Source organism: Borostomias antarcticus (genome assembly GCF_949987555.1).
Source record: "Borostomias antarcticus genome assembly, chromosome: 2".
NCBI lineage: Eukaryota > Metazoa > Chordata > Actinopteri > Stomiiformes > Stomiidae > Borostomias > Borostomias antarcticus.
In genome coordinates, this window is record NC_140235.1 from 19,918,199 (window position 1) to 19,932,034 (window position 13,836).

At 45.4% G+C, this 13,836-nt stretch overlaps 1 protein-coding gene across 1 annotated transcript in view; it reads right to left on the bottom strand.

Moving 5' to 3' along the window:
• myom1b (myomesin 1b) overlaps nucleotides 1-8,046 on the bottom strand; it is a gene marked incomplete at both ends in the record, with an annotated part of 29,312 nt that extends 21,266 nt beyond the window's left edge. Inside the window, 8 exons of the mRNA XM_084451923.1 lie at nucleotides 493-654; nucleotides 1,915-1,956; nucleotides 2,334-2,422; nucleotides 3,252-3,344; nucleotides 3,947-4,104; nucleotides 5,114-5,288; nucleotides 5,402-5,536; nucleotides 7,901-8,046. Coding sequence (XP_084308049.1) covers nucleotides 493-654; nucleotides 1,915-1,956; nucleotides 2,334-2,422; nucleotides 3,252-3,344; nucleotides 3,947-4,104; nucleotides 5,114-5,288; nucleotides 5,402-5,536; nucleotides 7,901-8,046 — 1,000 coding nt within the window. The remainder of the gene's footprint in view (nucleotides 1-492; nucleotides 655-1,914; nucleotides 1,957-2,333; nucleotides 2,423-3,251; nucleotides 3,345-3,946; nucleotides 4,105-5,113; nucleotides 5,289-5,401; nucleotides 5,537-7,900) is intronic.
• Between the last annotated feature and the right edge of the window lie 5,790 nt (nucleotides 8,047-13,836).

Below are 13,836 nucleotides of genomic sequence, written 5' to 3' on the forward strand. Positions count from 1 at the left end.
TACCAGGTTGAGACCCTGACGATCTTAACTAAGAGTAAGGAACTAAATCAAATCAAATCAAACTTTATTTGTAAAGCACATTTCATACACAGAGGCAACACAATGCGCTTTACAGAGAGCAATGGGGGGGGGGGGGGTGGACATAGGTCCTACCCCTACATATTCCAGATCTAAATTGTACAATGCTACTAAGCAACTAGGCAAACGTACAGTATGTAAGGATTACCAATGGCATAAATCATAGCCCACACACAGTATACACATCATTGAGTACAGCACTTGTCAGACAGATAATGTTTCCGTGCACTGCTCCTGTCAGCACTGAGAGGCTCTGGGACATCGAGAGGAACGTATCAGTGGTCTAATGCATCACACAGATGACCAGCTCTGGGGGCAGGTCCCAGCCAAGAAACCTCCACTGCATTACTGTTTCTCTGTGCACACTGGTACTCCTGTGTCTAGGCGCCTCTGGGCTCTGAGCCCTTCACCTACCGTCCCGGTACCACTGCACCTCGGGCTGGTAGCGCTGGAGGTTGGGGTAGATGATGACCGTGCAGCCCAGGCTCATGGTCTCGCCCTCCCGGCCGAACGACACGCCAAACTTGTCCACGATGTGGGTCTGGAAGGTGATGCCGTACTCAGACACCAGGCCATCTACAACGGGAACGGGAGACACTCAGGAGGACGGGGTCAGGCGGACAACGTGTCACAACACGGTGCGACAGTACGCGCTGTGTGATAGACAGCTCTCCGATAGAGACACTGTGAACTTTATCATTAATAACAGGGGGGAATAGACAGACAGAGGTGACTATTCAGTTAAGTCTTCGGTACAGAGTAGCTGTCCATTCCTTTATAAGAGAGAGCGAGAGAAAGAGGGAGAGAGAGAGAGAGAGACCAAGGGAACTCCGCACAGGCCAGGACAAAACCCTTCAGACCGACAGGGAGGATCTTTGTTTGATAAAGGACAACATAGAGACAATATTAACGACAAATGTGTTCAGACACAAGACAAGGTGTCCACAAAAAGCCCTGGAGCTAGTAAAACAGAAAAACAACAACTAAAACTAGGGAACACGCTCGCATGCAGAAGACAGACTGATGCACATTATACATGTGTTGTTGATGGAGTTAAACACTTTAATCCCACATCTGTCCAACCGCAGAATCTAATTAGATTAATTTAATATATTAATATAGAGGGTGTGATAGGTAGGTGTCACTCATCTAGAAAGACTTGACCAGAAAGTAATCCATTACTTGTAACATTCAGAATTTGTATGGATGTCAAATAATGTACTTTGCAAGAACATCTGAGTGAGGATTGGCTGGGAGTCCTTATATCATATTCTTTACAGTCAGTGCAGAACATTTCTTCTCTTAGGCTATATTTACTGTTTGATAGTACTACTTAACTACTGGCTATGCTCTATACGGCTCACAGTACATAAGTCATTCAAATAACATCATACTTTGCCTTTTAATGTTTTTATTGTTTTGAATAAAGTATTATCGTATCGTATCGTACTTCAAAACAGCAATACTATACCATTTCAAACAAGAAAAAGACAGAACCAGCTGTGGATTATTCACAGGCATATTAAGATTTATATTAACGAAAAGATGCACAAGAAGTGACCACGCACACATTGAGACACTCAGTGAATACACTAAGTTCACCCCCCAAAATGAAAACCAGAGTCCAGTGGCCCTGTTACCTTCAGATCTGCTTTCTGTATTGGCTGCACCCAGTGTCAGAGGAACAAGAAAGTAGTTAGTACAGTAGCATCTGTAGCGCCCTCTGCCCCGCCCACCCCCTCACCGCACCACATGAGGCAGTAGATAAGTTACTGTTCATGGATGATGTTAATATGAGTAATGTTTGGCAACGGTGAGAGCATTCCTCTGACTTACATCTGGGTGCAGGGAGAGACTCGTCTACTTCCCCCTTGAATCCTGAGGACACAAGGAAATCATTTTAAGAGAAGGAACATTGTATGTATGTGATAGCAAGACTATGGCAGGCTGTTAACATGTATGAAAATGTACAGTTGTTTAGTGTCTGAAATCACCTCAAATATTTTGAGCAATTGCTTGAATCTGCTTAGAATTGCAGGTGGGTGAGGTTTGCATTTTTGAGACTAGACAATTTGTTCCATTTCAGCAAGAAAGCTAGAACAAGTTGGTGGTTCATCCAAGAACAGATAAGTATTTTAACTGTTTTCAAATCATATTTGGGACCCAGATCTGTCATCTACTGCGGTATTTCCCAGCGGTGTTGTACAATCAGTATAGTGTGATGAACAGTAGCAGATTTGACGTCTTAGACCTACTCTTAACGATGACGGAGGCGAAGGCAGAGAGCTCTCCCTTTGAGTTCATGGCAGAGACACGATACTGTGCCGTGTCATCAAAATCACATCTGAAAGCAGGGAGCAGCAGACGATCAATGTCTCTTCATGGTTCACGTGTGGCCTACACACTACCCGACATCCCTCCCTCCCTCCCTCCCTCACAAACCTCCCTCCAGGTCACGTAAATCACTGTTCCAGAACTCCGGACCAGGAATACTCCGGGAATAAATAGCTCCAGTTGATGATGTCATGGGCGTCAGGTGCTATGGGTTTCTGTCATGTATATGTATCATTCTGCTTTCCATTAGATAATTAGTTACCAACTACTGTAAAATCTGAGTTGTAGAGCTACAGACTACTGTATGTGAGAACGTTCATCATCAAAAACATCGACACCCAGTGGGAATGGCTCATGAAGTGCTTACTCCATGGTGAAGTGGTCTAAAATAAGCCCCAACAGCGGCCTTCTATCTGCAGAGAATTCCACTGGAGGGACTGTGGGCTATCTTTAGACAACCTTTGTTATAAATAACTCAATATAGGCTATCCGTTGTCTAGCCATAGTACCTCACACTCTGGGCTCTGAGGCAGTGTCAGTCAGTCAAGAGTCAGTCAATCAATCAGTTAGTCAGACAGATACACTGTCAGGGACACAGGTAAGCTTTACATGTCTCCGGTTTTGATTACATACACAGCAGTAATCTATAATCCCCTGGGCCCAACGGTGTGCCCATGGTTGACCTACCACAACCTCTCCGTTCAGTGAGATTCTGTTACACTACTAAAAGGTGTTAGAATGGGAAGGTGACATCGGGTCTTTATGCTATGGCCAGAGATGACCATGGCTTGTCACGCACACTAGCGGGGAGGACAGGAGCGGTTTAGGGGCGGGCCTACCTGTTGATCTCCAGGGAGTGGACATTGTAGCTGCTGTCCAGCTTATACTTGCCCGGGTGGGCTAGGGGGTCGATTGTCACATTGTTTTTGTACCTTGTTGTAGAAAGTAGACAGGGGAGGAAGGAAAGAAAGCAGTGGAGCCAGACCCATGAAAAGAAGGAACACGTAAAAAGTGAAGGTAGAATAAAGATAGTTATAGAATGAGGGGGGAGGAGAGTACATATCTCTGTGTGTGTGTGTGTGTGTGTGTGTGTGTGTGTGTGTGTGTGTGTGTGTGTGTGTGTGTGTGTGTGAAAGAGAGAGAGAGAGGAGAGGAGAGAGAGAAAGAGGAAGAAACAAGTGTGTGTGTGTGTGTGTGTGTGTGTGTGTGTGTGTGTGTGTGTGTGTATGTGTGTGTGTGTGTTAAAGAGAGAAAGAGAGAGTGTGTGAGAGAGAGAAAGAGAAACTGTGTGGGTGTTAAAGAGAGAAAGAGAGTGTATGTGTGTGTGTGTGTGCGTGAGAGAGAGAGAGATAGAGAGAAAGAGAAACAGTGTGTGTGTGTTAAAGAGAGACAAAGAGAGAGCGAGAGAGTGAGTGAGTGAGTGAGTGAGTGAGTGAGTGAGTGAGTGAGTGAGTGAGTGAGTGAGCGAGTGAGCGAGTGAGTGAGCGAGCGAGCGAGCGAGCGTGTGTGTGAGTGTGTGTGTGTGCATACTCACCAGACGACCCTTGGGTCAGGCCAGCCAGTGACGGTGCAGTGCAGCCGCACACACTGCTTCTCCCACACAGTGTGTGAGCGTGGCTTGATCACGAACTCCGGGGAGTGCATCAGGTTGTCCTCGTTCATGCGCTTGTGATGCTCCTCGTTCTCATAGATCTGAGGACGGCGTGATCATCAAGTCTTTATCCTCCATAAAGAATAACTAAAGCATTCTCCTACTCGACTCTAAAACACAATTCTCCCAACAACCTTTTTGAAAACATTCAAATCATCCCCTAAACATTCACAAGGGATCCACCATGCATACCTGAAGCAAAGACAAAGCATTTGCCAGGCACCTTCTTGGAAATGTAGCTCTAGAGGTTTTTGTTGTTGTTGTTTTTTAACATGCATACTACATGCACCTTTCTGTGCACGGCACCTGTCACAGGCACAGCCATTTGTTTATTTAGTCCCTCAGAGTACCCATGGGCTCCGGGCATCTCCTTCTGCTTCCAATAACCCTTAACACATCAGCTGACAACACTCCCTGGACACTGCCTCAAGTGTCTTAAGAAACCAGATCCTCTGAGGAATGCATCACCCAGTAAAGGGCTTGTAGGCAGGGGGGGCTAATGACAGTGAAAGGTCACTCTAATCATCAGTATGAATGGGGCAGGATCTTTGACATAATAATTTAAATGAGGGACGCAAATAGCCACTCCAGGGAAGAACCAGCAGTAGAAGAATGTAAACATGCAAAGTAACTCTAGACTGTGTTAGCCATATACTATAGTTCATGTGTTGCTTTGCTGATGTGCTTCTATAAGGGAGTATTCCCATAGGATTGCAATGTAATGATTGTCCTCCTTTCTGATGTCACTATGGGAGATATTTTCTCTCGACAGTGCAACTGAAGAGAATATAGCACTTTATAATACAATAGAGGAGTGTTGTCCAGTATGACAATTTCAGTGTAAAGTTCCCCCATAAATATCTCATAAAACAGAACACTTTCCTCTATGATGTCACAAAGGGGGATACTTCCCTCTATGATATCGTAAAGAAAAATACTTCCCTCTGTGACGTCACACAGAAACATTCTCTCTTGTCTCACAAAGGAGAATTCCTTTCTCTCTCTCTCCTCCATATTATGATGTAACAAAGTCCGTAGTCCTGCACTAACCCTTTTGCTCAGAGAGATGCGTTCGGCTGAGTGTCGAACGGCCGTCCTCGTGGAGGTCTGCGCACTCCTCTCCATCTCCAACCCACTGGTGAACAGATCCCTCCGGGCCAAGTACCCAGCACTCTCCCTCATTCTGGCCTCCTCCGTCTCAGACAGCCCACTGGCAAACTCCTGACTATAGGAGCACAGCCAGGAAGGGTGGTGGCTAATCAAGTCACATTCACAGCACCACCTGAGATCAAACTGTTCCCATTTCACCCACAGCACCTAGGTCCAGAGGTAATTTACCTGCCCCTGAAGATGGGCACTACATAGCCGATGATATGGTTCTCTTTGTCCACAGCCAGGTAGGTGGGCTTGGCTCTCTTGGGCATTGGGCTTAGTCGGGTGTCTTCCAGCCCAGAGTAGGAAAACGCTCTAAGGCTAAGACATGTTACAGAGTACTGTTAACCTGGCAGACTGTCAATCACAACATAGTCAAACAATACTAGATGAAGACAAATTGGGTGAATGAGAAGTACGGGGAATATTAAAGGGTGCATTAATGAGGAGTAGGGAATATGGTTTGGGTAAAGGGATAGATTTGAGGGATCCCCTGAACCAATGGGAGATGAGAATACGATGACATATGGTCACCAAAGAGGAAGTGATGAGACACCCATAAACCATTCGAACCATGGTACCTATGATTGACAATAAAGCTCTTTTGCCATTATCAAAGTGCACACCAAAGCCACACGGTCCAGTTGCATGGACCCATATCTCTCATAATGTAGCCTCACATGGCACTTAACCCTGACATACCAGCCACAATGGTATGTCTGATGGTATGTCTGATGTCCTTCAGCGGGAAATCTCTTTAAATATAGATCCTTGAAAACGCAGGAAGGGATCAAGATAGGACTAACAATGTCTCTTGGCCTTTATGTTTCATAAAGGCCCTGCCGACAGAACTCCTAAAGCCCTTCTCATAAACATAGCATGGGGACCAGAGGAGGAATCTGTCCATTATACAGACGCTCCACCGAGAGTCTGTCTGGGAGCAGGATGCTGTGGTATCTTGGAGCCCTATGGGGGTTGGTGGGGGGGCACAGGACTGAAGGGTGGGGTGGGGGCTGCACTCATTGTGCCTGAGAGAGAGCGAGGTGAGGTCTGGGATCAAGGCTACAAAAACACATGATAAGGAGAAGAACATTCAATGCAGTACGCACGGGATAAACAGTAAGGCCCATACAATGGGTATTCCGGAGCAATTGGTACTGTATGTCTGCTCTGCACAATACCAGGAATGTCTCATATGCAGCACAATCACCATAGTGAACACAGGTACAATCAAAGCTCATCTTGTCAATCTAAAACACATGGTCTGTGTATACTGTAACATTGCAGTCCCTGACGCATCAGGCAGGGGAGGGCTGGTTACACCCCCCCCCCCCCCCCCCCCCCTTGTGCATGGTTAGCTGGCACTGCTAGTCGGAAAGGCCTGGTTCTTAATAAAGCAGACACACCTTGACTTCCTGAGAACACTGTTAAGGCCAGTGTATTTCAAGAGCTACTAGGTGCTCCCACAAGAAAGACCCAACGTCTCAACACCCACAGCGTTCATCATCATCACAGCCACAGTTACTGTATGTTCGCTGATTGACTGCCAAAGATCTATCTACTTGTATAGCCTCTGTCTTTCTCATCAACCCATAATTCAAAACCTAAAAATGGCCAGCAGTCCACTTAACAGGTCTAAGAAACCACTTACCCTAAAATCAGACCTGTCTTCACTCAAGAGCCAAGTTAAAACCAGACACCCTTGTGGGTCAAAACAATTTTCTGTGTCGGCCCATGGGAGGCTGAGCTTCCAGAAACCAATGTGGCCCTATCATCTTTCCTCCATCGCCTGCCTGATACCAACAGTATGGTGATCCAGTGGAAGCTACATTGCTTCCAAGAAATCTTCTTATCTTCGCCAGTAAACCAAACTCACGAGTATGGATAATCTCTGTCATTTTAGCAAACAAACGGAACCACCTATACAGCTAAATGTATGGTTTTCCCAGCTGACAACAGAAGCCGTAACACAGCTCACATAGCTCCGACAAGGTACACTGGGCAAGAGGCTATTTTTGTCTATCGGCCTACAGTACCATAACACCACATTATATAACCTTGCATTTCTGCACTGCTCATCCAATACCCCAATGTGGTCAGTGAACAGAGGAAGCAACATGTCAGATAAACTCAACTCACAGTAGGAAGGAGAGGGTTGTGTTAAATGAGCAGGTGCACCATTGTCAATAAAGCCAACAGAGCTGCATTCACATTCTCCATGCATGGAGCTTCTTGGATCTTCACAGCACATGCAGGATTCACAGAAACAATGTGTTTTGGAATGGATTTTTACAGAAGACGAATAAAAGTGGATAAAGTATTAGCATGGAGTATCAACGTGGCAAAAGAAGCAGTAAAGCACCATTAGGCTTTAGGTGTGGGAGAAGGTGGGAGGGAGGGAGGGTGGAGCATCAGGGAAGGCAGGAAGGAAGTTACTGGATAAGGCCATCCAATCAAAGAAGAGGCAGGTAAGGTGAATCCACATGGGGCATTTGGACAGGGACGAGCGAGGTATGGAGGGGGTAGCTGTGGAAGTATGAAGTATGAGTGTAGTGGTGAGATGGGGTGAGGTGATTGGGTTAAGAAGTCAGCAGGGCTATCTTCTGCCACAGGGGGTGGATGGGCTGGAGGGATGGACACCCGGTCACCCCACCCACCTCCGGGCATCTTCATCCTCCTCCTTACCCCCTGCTGGTGCTGCTGCTGCTACGGGCAGCATAGCTGCTGCTGCTGGCCTGGTACTGGCTGACAGCAGACTCCACCTCCTTGCTGCGGTACCCACGGTCATAGTGGCGGTGGCGCTTCTGGTAGAAAGGTATGGATCCCGACATCTCCCGCGATGCTGCTGCTGGCACACGCCCTGAATCTCCCTGAAGTCTCCGGTTGCCTGCCTGCCTGTCTGTTCAGCTGGTGTTCGAAAGTGGTGGTGTTGACTGCAGTTTGAATATTACATATCATGTTGATTTGAGGTTTTTGTCTTCTTCAAGAATGATATGATAACAATGAATGGGTAATGACCTTGGTTTTCTAGGCTACAGTAAGAATTTAATAACTTGTAACTGTTATTAAATTAAAGTCAGTTTAAAATCTCTATCAATTACTTGGTTAAATATTTTGTATTGAAAATCATACACAGTTTGTATCAGTATCATGTCACTGACAAGGTTCAGGAATTTCTTTGATCCAGTAAGGTGTGATTTGTAGATGAGTCTGAATCTGGAATTCCAAACCAATGTGCAGCACTGGAGATGGCATATCACATCACGATTCACTCAGCAATCAAACGATCAACATGCTCCACAATGCACACACAGTGATTATGCACAATTTATGATAAAATCGTAGGCTTAATTGACAAACTAAACTCTACTGCCTGGTTTTGTTGAGGAGGTTTGGCATAAATCAAGATCACTCACCTAGGCCAAAAAAGCCTCCAATTAAATTCGATGATCCAACTCCAAATGTAACCAAAAGCTTGATATCCAGGCGAAGCCACAGGTAGGTGCGGTAGTAGAGGACAGAGCTGCCGTCTACATCAAAAATAATATTGGCAGTCGCCGGAATGTCGAAGCCGCAGTCGCGTCCTTTTAAGGCGAAGGGTACCGTTAAATATAGCCAGGACCAGAGCGAGAGGAACTCAACTAGCAATGTGGCAACAACCCAATAGCATTGGACCAGAGAGTGAGTGCAGTTTAAAGTTAAACTACAGTGAGCACTGCCTATCCTCTGGTAGGTGATACAGTCAGCTGACACTTTTTTGCAGTCGTCATATTGTGGTGGGTTTTCCAAGTCAGTGTGTGAGACACCAACTTGCTTCTAGAATAGGTCTACTATGGCCAACTAGTGTAAAGTCAATATCTGAGTTTATCACATTTTCAACAAGCAACCCCACAAATGAGGAATGGTGTGGAGGAAGAGTTTACAAATAGCAGAGCTGCAGTTATAATAAAGAGTTCAAGGGTGATGTAGATAAGAATTGCTGTGGCCACCTAGCACGCACACGTGTTCATAATAATTAATTACTGTGCCTGATATTCTATCTGCATTAAATAACTATAGATTTATATTTTCTATGTATAGAATTGTCTGCACTTCTCCAATGGCTGCGTTGGCTCCTTACCATATCCAAGAGCTTCAGCTGTGTCTCTGTTGCTAATTTTAGCAATGCTATTGTTACTTGTGCCACATACAACAAATGCCAGTTAGTATTGTGTGCGTGTGTGTGAGGGGGGAGAGAGAGAGAGAGAGAGCGAGCATGATGAGTCTTTTCCCTCTAATGGCAGTCCCACTCCTCCCAGGCAACCCAGCACGTGCAACTGACAAACATGAGGTCCTCTGAACAGTGAATCTGAGCAGTTCATTTCTGTTTCTCATCAGAGCAATGATGATCATTAATTATAACTCATAGGTTGTAGAGAATATGGCCAAATATGAGCAAGGATTTATCTGTAATTAAAACTGGCCATTTTCTGTCTTGATTGGCCAGTGTCCAATAATACACAATTAAATCAATTGTCTTTCACATGAAGTTAAAGTTCAGACTGCAGAAAATAGATTGCACCTTTTCAAATTCCTTTACTGTACATATGCTCCTGAGTTTAACTCTAATGAATAGAGCCCAGTTATCTAACAATGTCAACCACCACTCAAATGGAGGAGTTTTCGTTGGACAGTCTCCCAGCCTGGAAAGTGATAGCACAATTGGCTAATGACTTCATCCCATCACACCCCGCAGTAAATCAGAGGGATGTTCCAATCAGGCACACATTCCATTGGCAAGAGAGGCCCAGACCTTTGCCTATTTTCTATTTTGCAGAATGCTGTATATCTTTATTAATTGTAAATGTAAAAGGCATTGTCCAAGTGCATTTATTCTCAACAACAATAAAGGTCCAGGGTCTATGCTGGGGATCACAGATACAGTATCTGGAGCCAGTTTCTGAGCCAGGGTAACGCTCAAAGGTTTAGGGGTCCAAGAGACTGCTCCTCTCGGATCATTACAGAGTTGCACTTACAGGGGATAATAAGCTAAGAATGGCCATGGTGGATCAAGGTGGTGGATGGATGTCTGGTGGTCCTAATTGAAATGATGACCATCAGGTCGTTCATGCCTTGCTCCTACAGCAGCACTATTCATGCCAGTGCTTGTTAGTGTCTTTCATTCTCAAACTGTTCACTTATCTATCAGAGCTATGACCACGGCAACACAGAGTACAAGGACTAACAATATAGTTACAAAGTAGGCTACAGTTTGTGAAGTTGGTCATACTGTTTCTCTTTGTTGAATGTTTCATATGTGACTAGCGTCCTCTAGTGGTGACATACAAAAGTGCAATTTGAGGTCATGGCGTCTCATCCATTTATTCAAGGTCGGGGGAATGTGAGAGCAGTCAATCTGGCTGCTGACCAGGCTAGTTGTTCAAGAAGACTCAATTCTAGTATTTTCAAGTCATTCCCATGCCCCCACCCTTCTCTGGAGAGCATACAATTGGTCTTCTCCAAACTGACTCACTACTTCCAGGGGGCCAGGGGCCTATGTTGAGATCTCTGGCGCACAATTATCCCGGGGGCGAAACAGCAGGCTACTGTTTTTGTGCGTGGCTGTAAGCCAGTGCACCTAGGATAGCGTTTGTCCGGTTATCACTCCCTCCCTCCCTCCATTGAATGTTGACCTGCATTTCTCTGTTGGCACCACAAGAGAAGTAGTCCCAGCACACCAAAATAAAGAAGGACACCAAAATCAACCTGCTGATCTCCACTGCACAAGTGGAATAGTGGTGAAAGCAATGGACTCCCATGTGGGAGATCGGGGTTCAAGGCCCTGGTGGGGTTGACTTTATGGGACTATACTCCAAACCTCCACATGTTCGTCCTTTCCCCCTTGCCTTATAGGTCAGATCCTGTCCCAACCCCAACCCTTATTCTAACCCCAACCCACACTATAGACTAGAATAAGAACACCAAAACAAACCCACCAATATCCCCTGCACAAGTAGAGTAGTGGTGAGAGCAGGGACGTGCACAGATAGACACGAGGTGGTGCTAGAGCACCTGCCCTTTGCCCTCTGGACAAGGCAAGTGCCCTTTTGAAAGTAACTTTTTTTTTTTTTTTAACAGTGTAGGCCTACTGTATGTGGCCCATGGTGACATCGATCGATTCTCGATTAAAAGCGTGTAATAATAATGCCCCAAAATGCGTTGTAATTTTGCCAGCCCCCCCCCCCCACACACACACCGTGCCCCTCCCCTCTCTCTCTTCCGTTGTCAACGGTAAATGCGAAAAGCGGACACAAACGGAGGCGCGCCACTCCTCCACTGCCCTTTCCCCATCCAGAGTGCCCGAGTGATAACCAGCCAGGTAACTAACACATAAACGAAACGAGTGTATTGTTTGCCCCCTAAGCCTCAGTTGCAAAACTATAACTTGCATTTATTTGTCTCTGTTATGAAGTAAGTCTCATACAGCGCCAAACAGCTGAGCATAAATTAGCCGACTGCCCACCTGCCAAGCTAGACGCTAGGATTTAAATGGATTTAACGTAATGATGACCACCACACGACCAATGTCGGTCGAATTTGTTGTTGGTACAGCATGTGAAGCTATCAGTATACTTAAAGGGCAATGCTAGTTTTTGACAACCTGGACCTTATTTACGACATATTATAAGAAGTTTGACTCACCGAGATCACTTTGGTGTAGTTCGGAGGCCTGTAGAAGAAATTTAAAATCCAGCGCGAGCCAGTATATCCATGTAATGACGGTGATCGGGGCACCGAGAATGCAGTTTCTCAAAATCTATTTTCGGCCGCTAAACGGTTGTTTTCATCAATCAGATTGGATGAATCGACAGTTGAGATTCCTCAACGCGAGGCATTGTTGTCGTTTTCAAATACGGGTCTTTAGCCTCTGTAATATGATCTTTACACGCCTTTCCCCACTTGCTCCAGCACGCATGCGCACAGGCCAGCGCGCAGACTGGCTATTCTCTGGCTCACATTCTCTGCGCTACGATCGTTGTTGGTGCCGAGAATATTGTCGTCGTCATTCGTCAGCAACAATCCGATCGTAGCGCAGAGAATGTGAGCCGGGGAATAGCCAGTCTGCGCGCTGGCCTGTGCGCATGCGTGCTGGAGCAAGTGGGGAAAGGCGTGTAAAGATAATATTACAGAGGCTAAAGACCCCGTATTTGAAAAAGACAACAATGCCTCGCGTTGAGGAATCTCAACTGTCGATTCATCCAATCTGATTGATGAAAACAACCGTTTAGCAGCCGAAAATAGATTTTGAGAAACTGCATTCTCGGTGCCCCGATCACCGTCATTACATGGATATACTGGCTCGCGCTGGATTTTAAATTTCTTCTACAGGCCTCCGAACTACACCAAAGTGATCTCGGTGAGTCAAACTTCTTATAATATGTCGTAAATAAGGTCCAGGTTGTCAAAAACGAGCATTGCCCTTTAAGCTCGCGCGCCAATCAAAAAAATCTCTGTCATCACCCCCCCCGTCAACAACTCGCGCGACAATCAAAATACAAATTATCTGTCAGCCCCAGTGGGGATGACTTTATGGGACTGTACCCCAAACCTCCACACGTTCATCCTTTCACTCTAATCTTTTTATCCCTTACTTTTGTCCAGAAACAGAAGTTAAACCAATTGCAGCAAAATAGCTAAAGTTACAGGAATCATCAGTGTAACTGCTTTAGCCACTGACCGCTACCATTAATGTTATGGAAGCTGCTGCTAGTTGTTGTGAGCTCATGAGCTAACTGGCTATCCCGCTCTTATTGTGCTGGATTAGCATTGGAAGCATTGAAACGGATGTGTCCAGGCGACAAGACCTAGCTTAATTTATCAGACATTATTTCATGTCATTTCAATTCAGCTATTTCAGTGGCATGACTAGCTTCCATTCTACCAGTCCTGAACAGAAACAAGCCACTAGCCACCATCTAAACTATGTGACCACAGAGTGCTGTCTCCATCCTTCAGATTAAGCTCTATTGGGTGAAAAATAAAATTTCACAGTACTTTTATGAAAAGGTGTGGCCTGTTCATAAATCTGTATACCTCATGAACTATGCTACTGTAAAATCATCACCAAGGTTTCATGATTAACTTCAAGGGCTCTCTGCGTGTTAAAAAAAGAAGAAGAAAAAAGCCATTTCACAGCTGCAGCACACTGCAGGCCTTTACGCTGTGTCTTGTTCCCCTTTGAGAGGTGTGATCAGCGACACAGGATTACTGATGTGGTCCATTTAACCAGTGAGTCATGTGTTCCACTTGACCTCTTGCTTTGGATCTTCAGCATTAAGTTTTACCCCCAAGCAACAATGCGATACCAACTGTTCTCTGACTCAAAGGGGGTTGACACGTCATCGCTACCCGAAGCATCTATTATTATCCATACCGTCAACGTTTGTCCTTCATGCAGTTTCCCCCGGGGATCAATAAAGTACTACTAGGTCCATAAACTATACCAGCGACATTAGTCAAAATGGAATGTTGCTATATTGTTGAATATTGAATAATCTAACATTTCAATACAACTTCGAAACTTTGTCTTCATAAGAACTGTTTTTTCGAGTGTGACGGGGCAATACAATACTGTGACAACT